Source organism: Aulostomus chinensis, chromosome 6 (assembly GCF_037954235.1).
Source record: "Aulostomus chinensis isolate RoL2024-O1b breed Wild chromosome 6, RoL_Achi_v1.0, whole genome shotgun sequence".
NCBI lineage: Eukaryota > Metazoa > Chordata > Actinopteri > Syngnathiformes > Aulostomidae > Aulostomus > Aulostomus chinensis.
The window spans coordinates 3,837,510-3,859,619 of record NC_141325.1 but is presented as its reverse complement, the minus strand read 5'-3'; the positions used below and the strand labels follow the sequence as shown (position 1 = coordinate 3,859,619).

The following is a 22,110-nucleotide window of genomic DNA, read 5'->3' as shown; positions in this document are numbered from 1 at the left end:
AAAAATCGAGTGTGGGACAAATTCTGCTTGAGATGCACATATTCGAAAGCCAACGCTTGAATTGTGAATATACACATCGTAATGTGCTCAGATCCAATGCTGAATACCAAAACTTTATTGTGTACACTGACCTATACAGCAAACACAGGGGTGCTGTGACAATGACCAGGACAGTCAGGAGTTGGTCACACAAGCTGTGGATCTGGTACGGCCAGTCTGATCCACCCGCTAAGATGGCTACAGCTGAGGGAGGGCTGGAGCGCAGCAAGGCCTCTGGACTCTCACACACACTCCACATGAGCTCCTCCACGTACAGCAACACTGCCGTAATGTCACACCTGGGACACACAGTAAAGAACAAGACAAGAAGGATCAGCGACACAGACACACATGAGAGTGGATATATAAAAGTCTACACGTCCCAGTTACAACAGCAAAATTTTTGTGATGTAAAAATGAAAGTTAGATCCTTTATTCCAGAACTTTTTTCCGCCTTTCAAGTAAAATTGTAACCTATTTGAATTCAAGCGGAAAAATAATTTTGAGTTAGATTCTATCAGCTTCACACATCCTCGCAACTCACTCCTTTTGCTGGAGAGCTAATGTTCTTTGGGTGATTCCAGCGTATGATTTAGGGTGCCCTCGTACTGAAACACACAAATTCTCATCTTCATCTTCGCAGGTTTTGCACCAAAAACAACCAACATTTGAAGCTTTTCAGGATTCCCTCCATTCTGACAGAAAAGTGACCCAAAAGCCTGATGCAACCACCACTGTTTTTGATCGTGAGTGAGCTGTTGTGGTCTCCATTTTGACATTTGTTTTACTACCGTACCGCGTAGCGTAGACACACGAAGGAAACAGAGAGCCGCCAGTACTCGCCAGAAATTCCTGGAGCTACTCTATTGTTGCTGGAGGCCTGCTGAGACCTGTTTACTCGCCCTCTAATCAGATTCAGGGGGACAATGTGTTTCTGGCAAAGCTTTGCCATATTTTCAGTTACTGGTTGCAATTTTAGATTAACCCTAACCCTAACCCATAAAAGTAGAGACAACATACCAAAAGTAGCTCCTAGATGCTTTTAATCAGCATAACCACCTCAAAAATAAAAAAAAAATAAAACATACACACACATATATATGTATATATGTGTATACACACCTAGGTTTAGCACCTCCGTGTTGAGGCTAACATCTACCATTACTACACGACATAGCTTCATTACACAGCCAGTCAAATAGCAGAGCCTCCCAGTGATTTTTACAGTTGGAAGGGTTAAGTGTACTGCAGGGTAACTGCTTTTACATTTAAACGCCCATAAATCTGTTTCCTCAATTGGTTGGTAGGAAACTTCTCATCATTTCTCATCTCTTCATCCCGACTCTTCCCCATGGCCTCATTCAGGCTCTGAATACACACACACACACGCACACACACACACACACAGATGGAAATGACCTGATACAGTAGAGGTGTGGCGGCACACATGAGTGTGAAAATCCAGAAACACACAGCATCTCAAAACAACATAAACCAGGCTTTATGTTGACATCATGTGGCGCTACGCTGCACTCTATCACACTTTCATGCTATTACTGAGTGTCCCTGTGAACCTGCTCATTGTCATTCTTCAGCTTTCAGGAGGAGAGGAAAGAATGGATGAATGGAGAGGTTGACCCTCGGGGGGCCTGCGTCGACAGCGTGTCTATGACGCACTAACAACGTTCAGACCTCCACCGCCAACCCCACAGGAGTTGAGTGAAATGAGGCCGACAAAGAGAGAGAAGGAGCACAAACTATTTAGTGCTTTGTCTGAGAGTTCTGATGTCATAACTGAGGTCAAGGTGATTTAAGACACCATTATATACCAAACTCTGCACTTATGTAGGTTATTGATGTGTTTATGAATGTTTATGTAGGAAGAGTAGAAGGGCCTATGCCCGCAAGATGAGCTAACTTTCACAATTCCTCTCTCAAGTGTTTAGTGTTGCTAGGATGATAAAAAAATAAATAAACACCTTTTAACACTCCTGCATTCATTCACTGAGAAGTCTATCAAGAAATACAACTGTGACAAAGAAATACCGAGCTAACATCCCAACAGATGTGACAACATCCCTCCCTCCATGTTGATCATGGTGGTGCTTCAGACTGTAAATAATCCGGTTGTCAGTGACAGCGCCAGGTTTAGTTTCTCCTATTTTGCTGATGGTTTTGCTGTTGTAAGTCCTGCAACTCCTACCTGCTTTTTTTTTTTCTTTTTTTTTTTTAATCATGAGTTGCGACATTTGATGCACTGTTTAGCCACTCAGTAGAAACTTTTCAAGGCATTTAGTAGAAAATGCTTTGAAATTCAGGAAGAAGGCATACAAAACGTTAAAATACATGAGGCTACTTTTATTTCAGGTTGAGACCCATTGACTTTAAGACAAACATTTAACAGTGCTAATGCTAAATGCTAAAACATAACTAAATTACATCCGAGTTTTGGTAAATAGCAAAAAACAAACACTTCTGGTAGACACAACATGATGCCCGCATGCTGCAGACTCACTCAATATTAGAACAGCAAAATAATTTGGACCTAATAAATCATTTTGACCCAAAAACACAGGAAAATGTGACCTGGATATGAAACACGGGATTTGTTATTGGAGGAGACAACATTTCTCAAGGGAATAAAACTACACTCGTAGATCAGGACAATGTACCTGATCTGCAGGTGTCTCTTGTATGAAGGCTTGGCCCTGGCGTATCTCTGCACCAGCACCTGTAAGGACTCTGACAGAACTTGGCCGAGTACGTCCTTGGCGACCTCTGGCGGAAGAACAGCCCAGAGATCACTACGGAGCCCACACAGGAAGTAGAACCACATCTGGATGGAGAAGGAACAGCGCTCACCCTGAGGGGGCGGGAGGAAGTTGGGAGAAGGGATTAGAGTTGAAGATATTTTAAGATATGGACATTGACGGTGAAGTAAAAACCCATAGAGCAAGAGGAGATAAAAATAGACAGGGAGACGGAGAGAAACTGTGGCAGGTCGATCATGGCGAAGCTGTCTCAGCGGACGTGTCACCTGCACTCTACATCTGGGTTTCTTCCCCTACTGGGGTTTCAGGTGTAACTCTCCTGAACTGGTGAACACATCACAAAAGGAACACACATGTTCACACTTACAGAGAGAGGAGGGAGATGAAGAACTTCTCTGAATGAAATGATCAAAGAATAGAGAGAAGAAAGAGAGAGGGGAAGTGTAAAGAAGAAGATTAGATGTAGAGGAATTGATTCATTAATGCCCGTCTGAACTCCCCTCCGACAAAAAACTGTTACGGTGGAGATAATGACACATCCACGTCTTCTTTTTGTCCTCAGCTCATATCGTCTCGAAGTCCCTTCTCATTTTCTTCCCACTTCACCTCATCTATCTAGTATTTTACTTCTCTCCTTCCTCTCCCTCCCCTCTCCTCCCTGGAGCCAGTCATTTAGGGATCGGTGGTTGATGGGGAGCGTGACCGTGCTCTATGTCCGGGATTAGGCCGCCATCCTCCGCCTGTGGACTCAAACTCAGGAACAGACATTGGATCCAAATCAAGTGCAGCTACAACCATATGTGTGGATGGAATGTTTTATCTGTTCCTTCGAATTAAACTTTATTCAACCAGCTAGGTCAACCACTACGAACAAATTCCTATTACAGATAATGGCCTGGCAAGAGAGACGACTGAATCTGGGATGAGGATGGAGTAAACATGGAAACTCATGACTTTAGCATTTTGGCTTCATTCATGACAAGGAAGGTAGCCAGGAAGGTAGTCATGTTCTTAACTTTCTTTGATTATTTGTTTAAAAAAAAAAAAAAAAATCGATGTCCTTTTTTTTTTCTTGTATTAAGAGAAAGAAAACTGCAAATGAAACAAGTGAAATTGTCACTGTCTAACAAGTCAAAATTATCTCACTGATATTTTGCGTAGAGATTAACAGAGAAATATTCTTGGTGAGATTTTGAGATTTTGCAGTGAAGACACGAAGCTGGGGATCTGGGAGACGGAAATGCAATGCAGCCTACTTCAACAAGACATCAGAAATACACATGCATACACAGCACATTCTAAGATGTGGCTGCACCCCCACACATGCATTCATCTGCACAGATGCACACAGGCAGGCTGGAACAAAAGCACACACCTGCGCACAGCAGGTCTGTCTGACACTAGTGACCCGGGGAGGGAAGGAGGAACAAAGGGAAAAAAAGGCAAAAGCAGAGTAAAGTAAGAAAGAGAGGGGAGGTTTAGATTGGTTTAAGGGCATAAAGGTAGGGGAGTTCCAGGGGCCCTATGCTCTTTCCAGACAGTCCCAGTGTAGACTGCAGACTTCAGACAGCCGAACCCCTGGAGCCCCCGGGGCAGCATGGAAGCCACAGATGTTCTCAGGGAGCTCAGAGTAGAAGGCTCCGTTAGAAGAGGGAGAGTGGGAGGTAACTGTGTATTGTGGGAATGAAAAGAAGAAGCAGGAAAGCTCCAGAGTATAATTCCTGGAGTTCCAAAAATTCTACAGAACCAGCCTGCTAAGACACAACATATACAGTAGCTTCCACTTTTTTCGGTGATAGGAAGGAAATCAAAGGGCCTGGGCCATAAAACAATGGTAACGTGTACCAGCAATAGATTCTTCATCAATAGAAATAAAGTATTGTTCAGTAGAATGTTTCATCATGTCATTTCTAGCATGTAAATGCATACAACAAAACTATTAAGTTTGCTTGAAAGAACAAGCCCCTGGTGGGCTCACATCCCCTGAAAACCGATCGTGCTATGAGTGAGATGCAAACAGCACTCGACTAACGTGCTGATCAGTTGCACTGTCAAAATTAGGAAAACCTAAATCTCAGAGGAGCTACGTTAACGTTGGTGGGAGTAGCACACAGTTACCTCACTTTCCTTTTCCCTCTAGCAAGGTATAACAGAGGGGATTTGGAGGAGGACAAATGCTAAGGGCTAGTTAGCTAAAATTACCACACAAGAATCGTTTTGCGAAACAAATTCAAAGAGTCCACAGTCCTGGAGTAAAATCAAAAAGTTTGAGGATATTCTACCTCATAGAAGGGTTTGGGGTCAACCCAGTGGTGGCTCTCGGCGTCCTGAAGAATGCAGGTGGAACAAACATGGATGCAGTAACTGGTCAGCTGGTCCCTCAAGGCCTCAACTGTATCTTGGTACTTTTGAATAGGAAGCAGGGTCAGATGTCTTGTCAGGGAGGAAGGAAACAGAGCTTGGGATTATTCAAAGACATTAAATAGACAATCTATGATACATCAAGAATAAAGGAGGGGGACGCTGGGGTCTAAAACATATTATCTACATGCATGATCGGCCACAGTATATTCAGTATACCTCATGTTTGTTTGATACCCTCCAAACAGATAGGTGTTTGATATCCACTAAAATGAGGTCTGGTGAAAAACACATGATTTATTCTAAAAATTTAGCGTGACAGTTCACATCCTTTAAATCTGTCCGCCTTGATACTTTCCAGAGAGCGGCAGCAGTTTAACAGGGGTACAGGAGACTTAAAACTGGGGGGACGGAATGGTGTGGAGAGGGAAAAGTACTTTATGACCAAGGGGCCACAGGGCAAGTGCAAGTGGAGGGGTGCACAGGGCCAGAGGTGGGAAAACAGGAGCACCAAGGGCACCAGTGATGCTTTTAGAGGGGATCTGTGGAGAGCGGAGGTTAAGGGGGTATTACGAGGCATAAAAACTTGCCAGATGTAGACACAATATGTGTGTGATTACCACTTGTCAGTCATTTCCACTTTTTTTTTTCTTCTCTGGTCCCCTCTTTTTAACCTCAGTTGTAAAGTTTTGTTTTCAACCTTTGCTGCAAGGCACGCATTATTTGGAAGGCTCTCAGTGTACGGAGCATTTTTTTTTAAGTGTAACATTTGGATCTTTGTTTGAAAATAAGGCCCCATCCCACACGCACATGCACGTATCCACCCTCTGCTTACATTTTAGCTGAAGTACTGGTTAAATCCTTCAGCCTGGCATGGTAGTACTCCAGTTTTTGGTGCACATAAATGCAAGTGGCCAAAAGAGCCGGCAGGTTCTTCAGTGGTGCAGACGATGGTACCTCCAGGGCCCGCTCCTGTAAACGGCCCAACATAGCAAACGCTGCCTGGCCACATGCCTCCACAAAGCTTGACCGCACCTCCAGGAGAGGGCCGTCTCTGCAGGCTGCCGCCAAGGGTAGTAAAGCATCCAGCTCATCGACGATTGCCGCACAACACTGAGGTGAGAGAAGGTAGAGAAATGATGATATCAATAACAGAAGGTGAAACGGTCAATAAGAGAAAAAAAAATGCTAATTGCCAAGGTTGCTAACTCGAATTTTTCTCTCACCCACACACTGATGCCCTGCACTGGCCTTCCCATCACCCACAACTGAGGGTTCAGAGTCTTGCTCAAAGACAGTTTCAATATATGGAGAGAAGCAGCAGGAGATTGAGCTCCCAACCCTGACTTTAGTGGATGACCCATACCTGCTAAACCAGCTCAAACAGAAATGTTAAAGTTCATGGGAGGAGATGGGGAGTCAGACACGCTGAAAGGGAGGGGGAGGGAACGGGTCAAGCAAAGGTGAGAGAGTGAGGGAGGAAGAGAGAGCTGTTTCAGCGATGTAAAAGACCTAAAGCATCTTGGATAAGCTGCCAGTACAGCAAGCAAGACTTATCTCATTTATCCACATTTGTTCAGGAGAGAGGCCTATAGGGACACATCTGCCTACACCTTTTACTCCCCAGGGCCCAAGAGACATCGCTGATGATGGAACTCAAAGGAAGCTGAGAGTCTATGAGCTTGCTGAGGTACTAAAAAGCAGTCAGAAACTGTAATCTTTCTTTTTCATCGATATTATGATCCCACTGTCAGTCAGTATGGTTGATATACGATTCCTCCCACTGAAGTGAAAGAACTTCACAAACCTGGCACTTGATTAGCAGCAGTTTGATGACGGGAAGAGTTCAAGTGGTGTGCTGCCAACTCATGCTTAGGCTGGTATGCATAAACAGCACTGTAACAGTTTAATGTCAACCCTGCTGAATCTACACAAAACTCATGTATCTATAACTCTGGAGAATAAAGGAAACTCAACAGATAAATCTAAAATCCTCTGCCTCTATAAACTCAATCACGCTTCTTTTTGAGATCACATTGAGAACAATAAAATATGACCAGGCAGGTGCAAAGGAGGCACATATGTGAGTTTGAGGATCAACTCCATATTTATGCATCTATGCAAGTGAGTTATGAGTCAGGAGGATCATCAAAAAGGCCTAAAACAGAGTATATTTCACTTATTTTTTAAAGCTGCCATGACGGGTCACACTGAGGAAAAAAACACCATAAACCTACGAACCGACTTCAGCGTGTATAACACATTTCAGAGTAATTCCAGAGTCACACACACTCACTGTACTGGCTGCTTGGTGAGTTCGACATTCTGTCAGATCAGGGCTGCAGCGTTTGTACACAAATTGACAATCTCACAGTCTCTTTGCACTATTTTCTCCATAAAAGCTTCCAGTGGTGTTAAAAGGCTTTGAAAAAAAAGCCATTTAGACAATTAAGTCAATATCTGACTGTATGTAGTCATTAGGAGCTCAGCTTCGAGAGTGAGATAGCAGAGGCAGACACAACACTTCGCGCTGCCAGGGCAAAAGATGGAGAGCTTCTCATAGACATACAGTGTTGGCTCACACACACACACACACACACACGCACACACACACACACACACACACACACACACACAAACACACACACTGACAGTCATTCTCACATGCATGCACGTCCACATTGAAGTCAGGCTGAAACCTTAACTAGCTAAGATCAAAGTCTTGAATCCCACCAGGACTATTGCATCAAGGTGAACGGGGTTGTGTAAAGTTTTTAAGTGCGAGCGAGGCTGTTTGTGAGTGTAGAATTGGGAGCAGACAGACTAGTAGAAAACTCAACACGCAGGTAAAGGCTTGAGTGAAGTCTGAATGCAGAAAAGTCACCTCTGTTGATATGATAGAGAGATAGCATCAAGGTTAGAGGGGCCCGCCCAAACAAGGAAAGTTCAATCCCAGGTTCTGACTGGAGCTTGACTTTCAGCTGTTGAAGTGAGGCTAGTTTGCATTCAGTAGAGGACTGAAGTCTGGGGAAGTATTCTATCTAAAGTATGCAGATTGATGAATGGCACCATTGCAGCAAGCATATGTGGAGTAATTTAGACACTGTAGGTGGGTCACATGAGGTATGACCATGTGAAAGTGTTATTCTTCCATACTGATCCATCTCAACGCCTTTTGAAACAGCAATATTTCATTTCGCCTCTTGTTTAGTACACTGCTCTCTCCTCAGACACTAGAGCCAGCGTGTCGGACGGAGGTGGATGTGCGTGTGTGGGCTGATGGCAGCAAATCTGTGCCAATATCAATACAATATGCAATGCAATACTAGGCCCCATATTCTATAGACACCCTGGCTTGAAGAACATCAGCCCGAGAGGCACGGGCAGAGCCGGATGCTGAAAAAGGACATATCTGAGAACATAAATAAGATGTGAAAAGAACATTCTGGAAACTCTGACTCTTAAAATGAAGATATAGGTGGTAACAGTGGAACTATAATATGAGAGTGATCCACTCAACCACTGAATAAAAAAAGGGCTCCAATCAAGATGGGGAAAGCGGATTATAATCGTGGTCAGATGGCGAGGTGGTAGGATACTCCAGGGTGGATGAAACAAGTGGATCAAGCTCTGCTGCAGCGACTGGGAGACGCTGGAAGTGCTGGAGGAGCTCACACTGAAGATTTGCCTCAGTGCTACATCTTTTTTTTTTTTTTTTAAATCCAGCACGTGTGTGTTTAGTGGTTAAGGGTCATGGGCCTAACAACACCATTGACGTCTAAAGTCTTACGATATTCTTTGAAAGGGTTAGCAGGTTGCTAACTAACTTTATGAATTGGAATGTTGTCACTTATGCATCCAATGAAACGTAAATACATGTTTTAGAAGTTGTGTTCCTCCAGAGTCACAAACCCATAAGAAATCTGCAGTATCTACAAAATCTGCAGCATATGCAGCAAAGGACTGTACTCACTGAATGCAGTGTTCAGAAAACATTTCTCTTAATCGTTTGGAAATCATACCATCTTAAATTGGCAAGGATTGGATGGACAGTCAGAGGGTCTGATTGAAAACAGCACATCAGTGTAAAAATCATTTCATTCTGTTATCCATTTTTGTATGTGTGGAATTTGAGAGGTGGGGGGAAAAGTCCCTTGTTCTATTGTATTCTTTTGGAATTGGATATAATGTGAAAAATGAAAATAGAAAAGACCTTGATGAAAAGAAAAAGGACATGTGTGGAAAATATTTATATAATATCTACCAGCCTCGTCTCAGATGTCCGTCTGGCTGCGTGTTATTGCATGCAAATGCATGCATGTATAACCTTTGGGCTGAAATGCTCTGATCTTTGAAGCGTCGACCTACACATAAATATGTTGTACAGGTCTTGAGCACAGACAAATTCTGACACTAGTTAACAATGAGAGCCACAAATACCTTCAGCGTAGAAAGGCTTTTGGAGGAGGAGATGCGGTGAAGAAGATTCAGCAGAGTGCAGAGGAAAGGAGAGTAGCTCAGCAAAGCGATCGAGAGGAAGATGCAGGAATTGGAGCCTCCGAAGGGAACGCTAGGTAGTTATTTAGCAGTAGCAAATTGGCAAACACAACAACACAGTGCCACTTTAAATAGAAGTATATGTGCATTCAGCCCCAGACAGTGGAGAGCCTTTACAGAGCTAGACATTAAGCCTGGTCTCACAACCGACTGGTCTTTCTCCTGAGAAAAGTCAATCTCTGGTGTCATCTTCACCTCTCACTGCCTTTTCCCAGGCCCTCTCTTGTCATCCTCCCATACTCACTATCCCTCCTTTATCCTGCTCTCCAGCCCAGACTCTTCTTCTGTATACCTGCATTCAGCACCTTTTTCTCTTGACTGTCTATCCCTCATAATGGCACTATACTGGTTCTTGGTTTCACCCTGCCTCACTTTTGTCCCTGGAGTCTACCACTCAAGTAATACTGATGACTCTTCCCAAGGCCCTTTCTGATCCAGGGTGTCAACTGTGTCAGGCCCAAATCATTTTGCCTGTCTATTATAGGGAGTACTTTTCACAGAGGCTACAAAACCATTAATCTCCCTGAGTCTGGATGATGTGTGGAGACCTGCATTGTTCAGCCAGTTAGTAATAAAGGCGGATACAGAGGACAAAGACCCTGGTGTGTGCAGCAAAGAAGGCTTATGTCCAGGCTGAGGAGTGGAGGGTCTCCCAGCACTGACTGAGGGTTTTTTTTTTGTCCACTTGGGGGTAGCAAAAGCAGCAGTGAACACAAATCTGACATACCTTTGCATTTTAAGTTCATGTGGCAAACTTTTTAGCAAACAAACGCGCATTTCAAACCTTTACAGAGGAACATTATCATAATTTGGAATCCAACATCCCCTCTCCTTTAGTTTTTGGTGTCTAGTGACTTCTGAGGGAAATATCAGAGTCTTAAAGCGATGCGTCCTCCCAGAGGTGTGTTATTTTCCTTTTAAGTGATCACGAACAGGTGTCCTGATCCCACAAAGATGTTTTTCCCTCACTGCATCATTTCAATTTGAATCCCAAACACAGAAAAAGCTGACCATGTATTTTTGGTTTTAAGCTAATAGTGAATGATGGCTAACAACAGCTACAACAACAAAAACAACAGCAAAGCCACCAAAAAGACGTCAGTAGGCAATGTCTTGGTACCACCCAACTGCAAGCATTATTGCTAGCTTGTTTTTAGCTCAAACAAAGTGTTTGCTGATTACAGAGGACACAACTGCATGGATAAGACATGGAATGTACTGGACTATGCACTTGAGAGTTTGTAGACTGACATTTTTGGTAGATCTTTTGTTGCTGCATCTGTTGTTTTTTTTGCCACAAGTTGCTGTTAGCTTCAAGCTAAATATACCGAGCTGGTTCTTTCTGCATTCTCAAAGAGATCAGATGAAAAAGGGGGGGGGACATCTGTGAGCTCAACCTTCCTATTTGAGAATACTTGAAAAGCACAAACATTTTAGGGTGAAGTATTTTTAGCGCACCGGCAAGTTGCAAATCAATATTTCATAGATATGGCATGGCAGTGTTTTGACTGCTTAATATTGTCATTTAATATTGTCACCACATTTTTTTTTTAATTTGTGCAACAACACACAGAAACTGGACCATCCTTGATAAGTTATCTTACAGGAAACAGAAAAGTCTATATACTGCAGTACCTTGGCTATCATTTTAGGGGTCCGTCTCTCCGAGTAGGTGTAGAGCGGCTCCTCTCGCGTATGTGGGCTGCTGTCAGGGGTGGTCGTGTGTCCAGCAGTCTTGATCAGGGTGATTGAGTTGTGTCCCAAAGAATGTAAAACCTCTTCCTGCTGTAGGCTCTTGGTAAAAATATCTTCCAGCACCACTTTAACACAGTGGGTCATGTGAGGGACGAGCCCCTTAAATGCTGACCTCCAATCAAACTCCAGGACCTGACTCTGCGAAATAGAAAAAACAAAAACAATCAAAGTCCCAATAAACTGTTTCAGCAAATTGATTTGCCTCTTTGGCAATGACAGAAAAGGTTGAACCTGAATTACACTGATGACCTAAGCAGAGACGTCCTTTCAGCTTGTCACAAAGTAGAACTCTCACCTCAGCCGTGTGGAGAGGAGTTTCTGTTGTGGATTTCTTGGCATCACCTGCCACGTCCATGTCCTCTTTAGTCTTTTTCAAGATGCCTAAGTGACAAAGAAATCACTTACTTCATACAAATATGACACAAAATACTTCAAAATATGACAAACATCAAACATTTTGGGACCTATTTCATCACCCAACAAGTGGATTTGGAACAAGTAGATGTGCAAGTTTGTCCTTTTAAAATCTATTGAAGTTAAACCATGTCTATTACAGGCAAATGAGTTAAAGACAGCTTTTGATGAAAGCTACGCATTTTTTACCTGAAGGGTGAAGCAGATGTGAAGTACACAATAATAGTTTTTCGCAGTGTAATGAAATGGTTGTAAACTCACAGTTCCCTTCAATTTTGATTCTCGGGGCTACGATTTGACTTGTTATCTATTCAATTTAAAACACAACTCTTGATTGAAAAAACTACTCTGGATCCAGTACATGCACGGATTTGATTCTGCTTCAATTTACATTTCCAGTAGCTAGAGTCCATACGAAAAACAACAACAACAAAAGTCCTGGTGAAACAGTCAGAATCATGGTGGCGAAAAAAGTGCAAAACACGGACTGAAAAATATGAACCAATTTTTGGAGTTTTAGGAACCTTTTGTTGTTCTCCTCCTCCTCCCTCCTAATTGTCACACTTAATAAATACAGAGTGATGGGGGGAGGGGGGGTCCGTAGAATCTTGCAGCTGTCTTTCTTATTCAGCTGGAAGAGTTCCATGTCATTCATAATAAGATGTATGATGTTATATAAACCAACCCAACATGCCTGCAACTGTATGAACTGTAACGTTCATGCGCTGATCTAAACGAGACAAGGTGACCGCAGCAGAACCGTATTCGCCTCGGAGGAAGCAGAGAGGCAGTAACTGCTAATGGCGATGGCTTTATACGTCTAAATTTGAGGCTTAGATTTGATTTGAACCCAGATACCATCAACTACAGTATATATGCAGAGGGGAGATTGTGTGGATCGGGAGTGGGTGGTGGTGGTGGTGGGGTGACGTGAGACAGGATGTTGGGTTGGGTTGCAATTAAAAAGCGTGAACATCAAGGCCACAGTATCCTAATCAGAAGGCGAAGAGTGAGACCCCAGGCGAGGCAATTTAGGCGAACAAGACTGCATGGAATGGAAGAAGGAGGAAGCAGCAAGCACATCACTTTTTGACCTTTAAGCCCATCTGATGAATTTCTGGTAATTAAGCCATTTGATTGCCTGGAATTAATGACTTGGATAACTGCCCTTTAAAGGCTGTTTACCTCTCTGTAAATTGAGCCTTTCTTGCAAGTCTTGTTTTTGTAAATGTAACCTTTATGGAAATTACTCCATGCACCAAAAGCTTTCATTTAACATCTATGCCGCAGCAGTTCAGTTCAAAGGGTAGAGACGAAAAGGATACTAAAGGGATAACTCCCCACAAAAATATCCCACAACTCAGACATCTGGCTGGAAGTAACAATGTGTGTAAGTGAGTGAGAGTGTGTGTGTGTGTGTGTGTGTGTTCTGTAAAATTAACTCCCTACTTGATGGTCTAAATGCTGCTACAGAACTCTAAATCTCAGAACAGATCTCCCTACTGCCACACATATAACTCTCGTGGTGAAACAACGAGTGTGTTTTCATATTTCTGGGCCTTAAAATAGTTAAAGGTAGAGCTTTTTGGTCTAAAGAAATATTGAATCAGTCTTAAAAATATCTTCCATGTGTAACTTATGAATTATATAATGGAAACTGCACCCCAGGCTCCTCAGTCTTTGCAAATTCCAAGAAAAACACAGAGAACACCCCATTTTTTTCTCAGCAGTAACAGCGATAACATGTCAGAACTGTATTATACCTTTAACACAGGGAGCCTCTCCCATGCAATTAATGAAGGTCATGGTGGTGACCAGCTCCTTTATGTTGCTCTCAAACCCCAGCAGTGTGCAGGCCAGCTGGGTTAACGCCCTCAACTGGTGGGAGGTCAAATTGAAACTCCTGCTTTTCACAGGAAACTCCATTGGTGCTGCATGGAGAGAAAAAAAAAAAAGAAGCATAATGTAAAAGGTGAAAGAGAGGAAAAATAAACAGTGTTTGTAGAGTACAGAAAGCTGCTCTACAATTTACAATTCAGTAAAGGAATAAACAACTTCATGAAAATAGGTTTTCAACCCAACCTCCCAACCTACATGCACTCATCAGACGACACCCACCCCCACCTCACCCCCCTCCCGTCTCTCCGAGCACGACACCTCTTATAAATATCGACCCATTCATGTTTTCCCAATACACGACATAAACAAAGAGACAGGGAAAAAATATGCAAAACTTTGCTCCCCAAGAAGTCACACATGCACATGCTTCTCTCCCGGCACAAAACTTTTTTCCCCCTAACCCGCCGATGACCCCCTCGGCAAATATGGATTTCCCATTTTGGAGGCTGCCAAAGCCATCACCCGGGGGATGTTCCGCATTAAGCTAGAGAATGGGTGGCTGGGAGATGCGTTGCCGTACTCCCAGACACATGCACAAATACTTTTGTGTGTCCGCTTAAATGAGCTCCTCCACTGCAAAGACATTTGGGAATGGATGAGCTCAGTATTAGCCTTGACTCTGAAAGCACAGCCATGATTGCGTGGTGAGAGGCAAAGAAAGGGGGGGGGGGGACCCTTTTCCAATAATTGTAACATTATTGCCTGTGGATCCTAATGTAATTTTGTCATATTGTTCAACAAAATCTGACAATATGACAACACCCTGTCCCTACGGATGCAAGGTTTAATCATGCATGAGGTTTGACTTGTGCATGCTCTGTGTGTTTGTGTGTGCACGTGCATATGTGTGTGTGTGTAGGTATGTGCACATGTTTACATGAGAGCTTATTAGCGAGAGTGGTTGCACTTTTGTGGTTGTGTCTATTTGGTGTGCACACCCATGTTTATGTGCATGTAATGCAGGTCATTATGAATAACTTGATTTGTAGCAGACACTTTCACACACATTTGCACATGTCAGTCTTGCAGGATAATTGCCAACTAGATTGTGTGGTCACCGTGGAATATAGTCTGACCTCAAGTTTGTGTTTGCAAGTCTAAATGTATCCATCTATTTATATGTATGTGCGTTACACATGCATGTATGGAAACACATGGCGTTGTAATCATTTGGTGTGTGTGCATTTGTGAGTGTGTGTTTGTGTAATTAAGCTGCATGGGTGTGCAGCTCAGAATCGCAGCTGTAATGGGGTCCAGTGGGAGCCTGAGCGAGAGAGACTTGCTCATACTGCATGTGTACATGCGTGACCTGGCTGACACCCACGTGCCAGCCGAGCTCTCCAGCTTGCACATTCACACATGCACCACCAATCATGTCTATTTCTGAAGTCACCAGCAAATCCACTCAGAGCTGTCAAAAACTCAAGAGAGAACAATCCAAACCGGATGAGACAGGGACACATTAGATTATGGATTCTCTTAAATGTTATCACCTCACACACACCCAGCCTTCCACGGAGCATTAATCTGAACATAGAGTCTTAAAATCACCATCGCTCTGGAGCATCATCTCTGCCTCCTTCCTCAGCATCTGTTCATAACCTCCGCCTGTGACATTCACACCACAGCTGCCCGTCACCTTGTTCTTTAGCACCGCTCTGCCTCTCATCCAGCCACCCAGGCTATATAGGTAGTTGTCTTCCTAGCCCAATAGCCCCATAGCCGTCTAGTACACAGCCATCTAAACCTCATTATACCTTTGTCACAACAGTGAGGCCAAATGGAGGCTCTCATAGCTGGTTGATGGAGAGGGTGTGTTTAAAAGCACCCAGGTGTGTCATATTGTGTGTAGTATGTCCCATACAGTAGAATGAGTAGGGGCGCGAGCAAGCAGGGGAGTTCACCCAAAGGTCAGTGCACTGAGTATCAATAAGGGAGGGCTAGTGCTGAAAGCAGGCCAAAAAAGCAGATGTTTATGTAAGAGAACTCCTCCGTACAATGGTGCTGCACTGAGGATGTTGTATTAAAAAAAAAAAAAAATCAATGGTTTGCTGAACCACTGCGATAAGCACAAATATAGTACATCTCATCTGAAGCCATAAAGGGAGACAGTATATGCAATTGTGTAAGTGCAGTGTGTGTAAAAGTCTTCATCTGTGTGTGTGTGTGTGTGTGTGTGTATGTGTGTTATGAGGGTCCTACAGTGGCCAGTCTCAGTTTGTAGCTTTTAACAATGACAACAATGTAACACCAAAGGAAAAAACAAACACCAGGTATTTTTGGCGAGCCATCAGTCTTCTTCTTGTCTGTGGGTTCTCCTGTGGGTTCCACCACAAGCTCCACAGCCCTATCTCTCTCCCTCTCTCTCTCTCTCACACATACACACACTCACTCGCACACAAGCACAGTGCTCTTGACTGGCAGGGAACAGAGACAGAGGGGAGAGAGGAGGAGATCTAGGGGAAGGGGTAGTGGTTAGGGATGAAAACACGGGGAAGAGAAGGAGGGAAAGAGACGGAGGGGCGGGAAAAGGGAATTCCCTTAGCAGTTGTTATTGATTCCGGTGTTTACGGGCGAATAGTTTAATGCCGTTTACAAAACAGAACAGATGCAACCAGTGAGCAAAAAGGTAAACAATTGCTATGTGGCGGGCTGCCAAATCCCCAGACTGATGTATTAAACTCACGGTGAAGAGCATTTCCCCTTTGGCTGCACTTATTGCCACTTCATTTCCTCTTTGCTCACATACACACTCTCTCCTTCTTGGCATCGCTCCCCTTCTCTGTGTCTCTCTTTTCTCTCTCGTTCTCCCATTTATCTAAGGAAAAAAGCAGAAGGGCGTAGTACGCTTTTTGCCGTCTGGCTATTTTCTGTCCTTCTCTGACCCAGGAGGCCCAGTTCTTCCTAACAGAGCCATTAGTAGGGGGAATTGCATGTGTCTGACATGGCCGAAAACCAATTATTAGACACTTTCTACCAAATGATACCCAAGTCTTTGGGGAATGGGCAATCATGCAATAATTTAGCCACTGATTTAATTTCTCTCCAGCACAGCATCTCTCCCTCTCTCATCCTCTGTCCCTGGTCTCCTCTCTTTCTCTCATTCTGTCTCTCTGAAGTGTAAATCAGGCCATCAGAGCAGCGGTCTGCCTCTCTCTTACCACACTGCCCAACTGGCCCTCGGTCTTTTATCATGTGATCAAAATGAGTGAGGACAAGCTTTTAGTGTCCGTGCAGACGTACGTGCACCACCCTCTGCAGGTGATGCGTGCATTTGGTCTCAGTAACTTCAAGGAGATACTGATGGAAGATGCATCACACTGGAAAACAAGCTGCATGACATTAAAAGCCAAAATAATACAAATAAGACGTTGGGGTGACTGCTACAATCTCTCTCTGAGAATGTTCTAATACTCACACTTCTGATCCGGTTCTCCTTCCAAGGACAAAACTCAAAGGGCACAGTGACTTTTTGCGTGGAGTTCATTTAGGCATAATTAATTTTGGATTTGTTCAGTGCACAGAAAGTGCGCGGGACCTTCTCCTCACAAAAATTTAATAGCTTTGCATTTCTTTGGCAGTCTTATGTATTGTAGATTCATTATTGGGGAAAAATATTAGTTATTTCAGAATCAGTGTATTGTGATAGCTCTGTTTCTGTCATTATATCAGTGATGAGATCTGTCCTCAGAGAGAGACGGACGGACAGATGTAAGGATCTGCCGAAGCGTCCTACCTCTGCTGTGGCTCCTACTGCCTGATGCAGGACTATACTCTCACTGTCTCTGCCCGTCTTCCCTGCCAACCGTCTATGGCCGCCCCCACAGAGCCTCGGTCTGCTCGGCCATTCCGACTGTGAAAGATAAGTTGCCATCGCCTCAGTTATAGACACTTAAACTCGTTGGGAATTGTTGGGCTTCTTTAAACTAAATTATTACAAAGAGTGTGGTTTTAAACCTTGCACCATCTTATCAAGTGTCAATCGATGCATTTTGTTGTGGATTGCTGATATACGATGACACACACTCTCAGGACGCTGTCTAATCCAGATGTTGTCCTGCATCTTGATGTTTGCTTCTGTATTTGTGTCCTACTTCCCTCTTTTATCTCACCATTGGCTACCGCTGTTCACCCCCTCTGTGTGTGTTTCCTTCTATGCCTGTTTGCTTCATGAGTGTTCATCCCATAGGGTGTCAAGCAGGGTCATGTGGGTGCCTGAGGGTACATCTCTGCGTGTGTGTGTTTGTGTGTACATGGGTAGAGGGAGGCTATGAGCTGCAGTGGCCCGCCCGCTAGGCCCTGTGACAGCTGGGGTCCTCTTCGTCAGTTGTGGCCCACTGCTCACTCAGACAGCCTTATTATGGGAGGTCTCCTGCTGTGACTCTCCAACACACACACTGACACGTGCACACACACACACACACCAACCACCCAAACTCTGGTCTCTCGTGCCCCTTTCTGAGGGCGCTGTCCAACCAGGCCACAGCGGGGGCCACCTGCCCTTCGCTGAAGGGTAAACCAGCAATATTTGATATCTCACTTAAGTTGCCTCATCGAGGAGGAGGAGTTATAGCAATGGTGGAGTTTTCAGTGTTGACAGAGAGGCTGGGCTAACTAAATAACTTTATTCTTCACTGTGTTTGTCTCCTCTGTGTCCGTCCTTGTCTCTGTCTCCCTTTGTGGTGGATATTGATCGTGAGATGGGGTTAAGATTTCTCTAGCAACTTCTGCCTACTTGAACCAAGCAGCCTGGATGAAGAACACAGGAAGGTATTGTCTAGATGGGAGCATTTCATTAAAACCCACTTGTTTAGTGCCCTCGCTTGCATTATTGTTTTCAAGCCCTCGGCGAATCACATTGACTCTTTATCAAGAAGTGCTGGCTGCTCTCAATAAGCCAGCCATTTTTGTCTCTGCTTTCTCAATAGAAGGTGCCAGGAAAATGTTCATATCCTTGAGCTTTTCAAGAGTGATACACAAAAGCCATTGTGACCACTCGGAGGAAACGGGGGGGGGGGGGTGGCATGCATAATACAGATTCTCAAGGGCCATGAAACATATTCCTTCCTATGATTTCATTGGAGCCGTGATTTAGTGGTAACTTTCTAAAACAAGGCCTCCTCGTCTACCAGGATAGGAAGAGAGCAGTATAAACAAGCATCATCCATAAACTGAGAGAGAACCACACAAACACACACTCACATGTACATAGGGATGCACAGAAACCCCCTACCTAGTCCATAATTACATGGCAGCATGCGGGTGCACGTCCCTGGCTGACAGTGTGTATAAACTCAGGCAGAGATATGATCTAGTGAGGAGCTGCTCTTATTAAATATTAACAAACGCCATTCCCAAGTAGCCTCAATCCCCACAAGCACCTCCAATGCCAGTCAGAGCCTCAGCCTAGCTTTCTCGCGTCACTACAGAACCTCTTTCCCCACTGAATAGGCTGCTGTGCTTTCTCTAAGAAAGAGTTCAAAGAGCCAGAAAGGGCGAGGAAGGGGGGTGGGTGGGTTGCGGAGGGGGTGAATATGCTTGCTATACATGTTCTCACTCAATTCTTTTTTATCTATAGGGAGCTGCCGACGTCGTCATATGGGGAAATTAGTAGAAGTGGAATTCAAATCAGTGCTATCAGAACGGAGTTGCAAAGTGTTTGAACAGAATTTTACAACCTCGCCTTCACCCCTGTGGTCTATTGTTAGAGAATAAATTGTGTGTGTGTGTGTGTGTGTGTGTGTGTGTGTGCAGGGAAGTTGGAATGGAAGCTTTTGATGTCCTACGAAAACATGTATCTCCTATGCCTACATATGCAAATGACTGATGCCATATGGAAATTTAATGATGCATTTTTAAAAAGGAGGTATTAAATGACTCTTGATCACACAATGTTATAAGTAAGCCCATAATTAGCATGTGCACACACACAAGCGCACACACACATGGACTCCATGTCAAATTGGCAGCCATGTGCACACGCTCAAAGGTGATTGAAAACACACACTCACCTACAAACACACACACACACACACACACACACACCATCTCACATATTGTAGTGAAAAGGTGAAAACACATTAAAACTGCTGTGTAGTAAATGGAGTTGGCAGCAACAGCAGGAACAATAACGAGCTAGACTGTGCAGAGAACAAGTGTGTGCACAAAGTTACACAATGGTTTTTTTTGTATTAAAAAAATATAAAGGTTTTGTTAAGTTTTGGTAAATGTACTGATTTTAATCGCAGATATTGTGGAAACTGTGTATGCTGAACTTCTTAGTCAAATTTTAAATATCAACAGAAGTACTACCCTGACTGATGCGGTGAGGGACAAATCTTGAAGTTAAGAAGGTAAGAATTGAAAAGATGCTTCAACTATAACTCATGGCCAGCCAAGCAAGCTGATGATGTTTAAGAAATCCTTTCGTCCTCACATTTAAATAATGTTTTAAGGCTGTTAATCGTTTCACATTACTATGTTCCTATGAGCTGAAATTCTGACGAATACGAAACATTTAAACAGCAACATTCTGACGATGTCATGGAGGTGTTATTGCATGTTTGATGGAGGAATGTGAGATCATCCATTGCCTCAAACATTTTTAGAACGTTTTTGGATCATTTTATCCTACAAAATGACGAACTCTACATATTAATGGAGACTGAACGTGTCTGTGTTTGGGAAGCAGGATAAGTCTATGTTTCCTGGTGGTTGCACTAGCGCCTCCTCTGGTTGATCGTCCACCTCCGCCAGGTGAAACTCATCACTGTCACGTGTCATTCCACACGCGACAGAGGAGGCGTTTGGTAGCCTTCGGTGCTTCCCGGAGCAGTAGAAGGGGACAGCATGGTGAGCTGGCATTGTACAACTAGAGGATAAAACAGGTGTAAAAGGGGAAAAACAAACAGATTAGGAAAAAAAAAAATTCCAGCTGAGGAGAGCCTGGTCCTGTTGAAGAACATTGATATGACTGAAATTATACCTAATTTTAACCTTTTAAAAGGATCAGCACTGAAATAAAATTAAATTACTGTATTTTTCTTTACTTTACCTAAATGCACCACACACACAAACACAAACACACACACACACACACACACACACTTTACAGTTACAAGCACATGCAGACTCAGCCCACCCACTCCCCGGCGGGCGCAGTGAGGTGTGTTAGTCAGGTTTAAAGCCTGTTTTGTTCCTGACCAACCAACCTGTCTGGCCCACTCCACACTCTCACTGTTCACCCCCATTACACTTGGAAAACTATGAGAAAATGGGAAAAGAGAAGAAAAGAGAGGAGGAGAGGAAGTGTGCGTGTGATGGAGTAAAGGAAAAATGGGGGGGGACGACGAAGAAGGAAAAAAAAGGAGGGTTGAGACCCTTCACATCTGTCTGGGTACAATGTCAGAGCCTGCCTTTGAGTCGGTAGGGTTAAAAGAGGAGGCAGATCTTGCCGTGAACGCTGTTAAATGGTTCAGTGGTTTGACAGTGGCTGATGCTACAGACAGCGCTGCTCCCCTGGGAGCCTGCACAGTCTCCCAGGCATGGCTCTTATCAAAATATACCTACCGCCTGCCTTTACTGCAGGAAAAACAATAACACAGCAGGGTGGGAAGGAGAGATCTAAAGACTCATTGAATGCTTATGAAAATAGAATCACTTTTTGTTACCGCTGCCATAATTGTCTTGACAATTATGGGCGTAGCATACAGTATAGACAGTAAAGTGTGAAAGCAGATTATGCATTAATGTTCAAGCTGTGGCTCTGTGGAAGCCACGGGCATTTGGGTGGTGGATATGTGGGTTCGCAAGCTTTTTTTGGGGTGGGGGGCGTCTTTAGATACGAACAACACAAAAATGTAATCCCAGTTGTAGCCCTCAAAGCTGTGTTGCAGCTGATAGTCAAACACACACACACACACACACATACACACACACACACACACACACACACACACACACACACACACACACAAACACATAAACTCAGCACAGGCAAAACTGCTCCATTTTACCATCATTACACAGCACAGGTCCCCCGCTCCCTTTGGAGCCGTGTTCTGCCTCCGGTGCTACATTTGACGGTTTGTTGAGCGGCACGTAGGTGTGTAGCCTCCGCCGTGTTACGTGATCAAACAGCCCAACTGACGCATGGCCAATTATCTTGGCTGCCTCCTCTCATCTCACGTTTAAGCAGAGGGAAAGTAAAAACCAGAGAGGGAGACGGAAAGAGAGAGAAGGAGGAAGAAACAGAGGCAAGGCTGGTGGTGTGTTTATCGAAGAATGGCAGATGTAAAAGCACTCTTCTCCCTGT

At 43.9% G+C, this 22,110-nt stretch overlaps 1 protein-coding gene across 3 annotated transcripts in view; it reads right to left on the bottom strand.

Annotated features, from left to right (window-relative positions):
* Nucleotides 1-22,110, bottom strand: part of kiaa0825 (KIAA0825 ortholog) — a 118,547-nt gene that overhangs the window by 83,445 nt on the left and 12,992 nt on the right. For all 3 annotated transcript variants that reach the window (XM_086205912.1, XM_086205913.1, XM_086205914.1), the window contains exons 7-13: nucleotides 13,661-13,828; nucleotides 11,779-11,864; nucleotides 11,364-11,621; nucleotides 6,007-6,284; nucleotides 5,093-5,243; nucleotides 2,712-2,902; nucleotides 132-338 (exon numbers count right to left, since the gene is read on the bottom strand). In XM_086205912.1, the coding sequence (XP_086062038.1) occupies nucleotides 132-338; nucleotides 2,712-2,902; nucleotides 5,093-5,243; nucleotides 6,007-6,284; nucleotides 11,364-11,621; nucleotides 11,779-11,864; nucleotides 13,661-13,828 (1,339 nt within the window). The remainder of the gene's footprint in view (nucleotides 1-131; nucleotides 339-2,711; nucleotides 2,903-5,092; nucleotides 5,244-6,006; nucleotides 6,285-11,363; nucleotides 11,622-11,778; nucleotides 11,865-13,660; nucleotides 13,829-22,110) is intronic.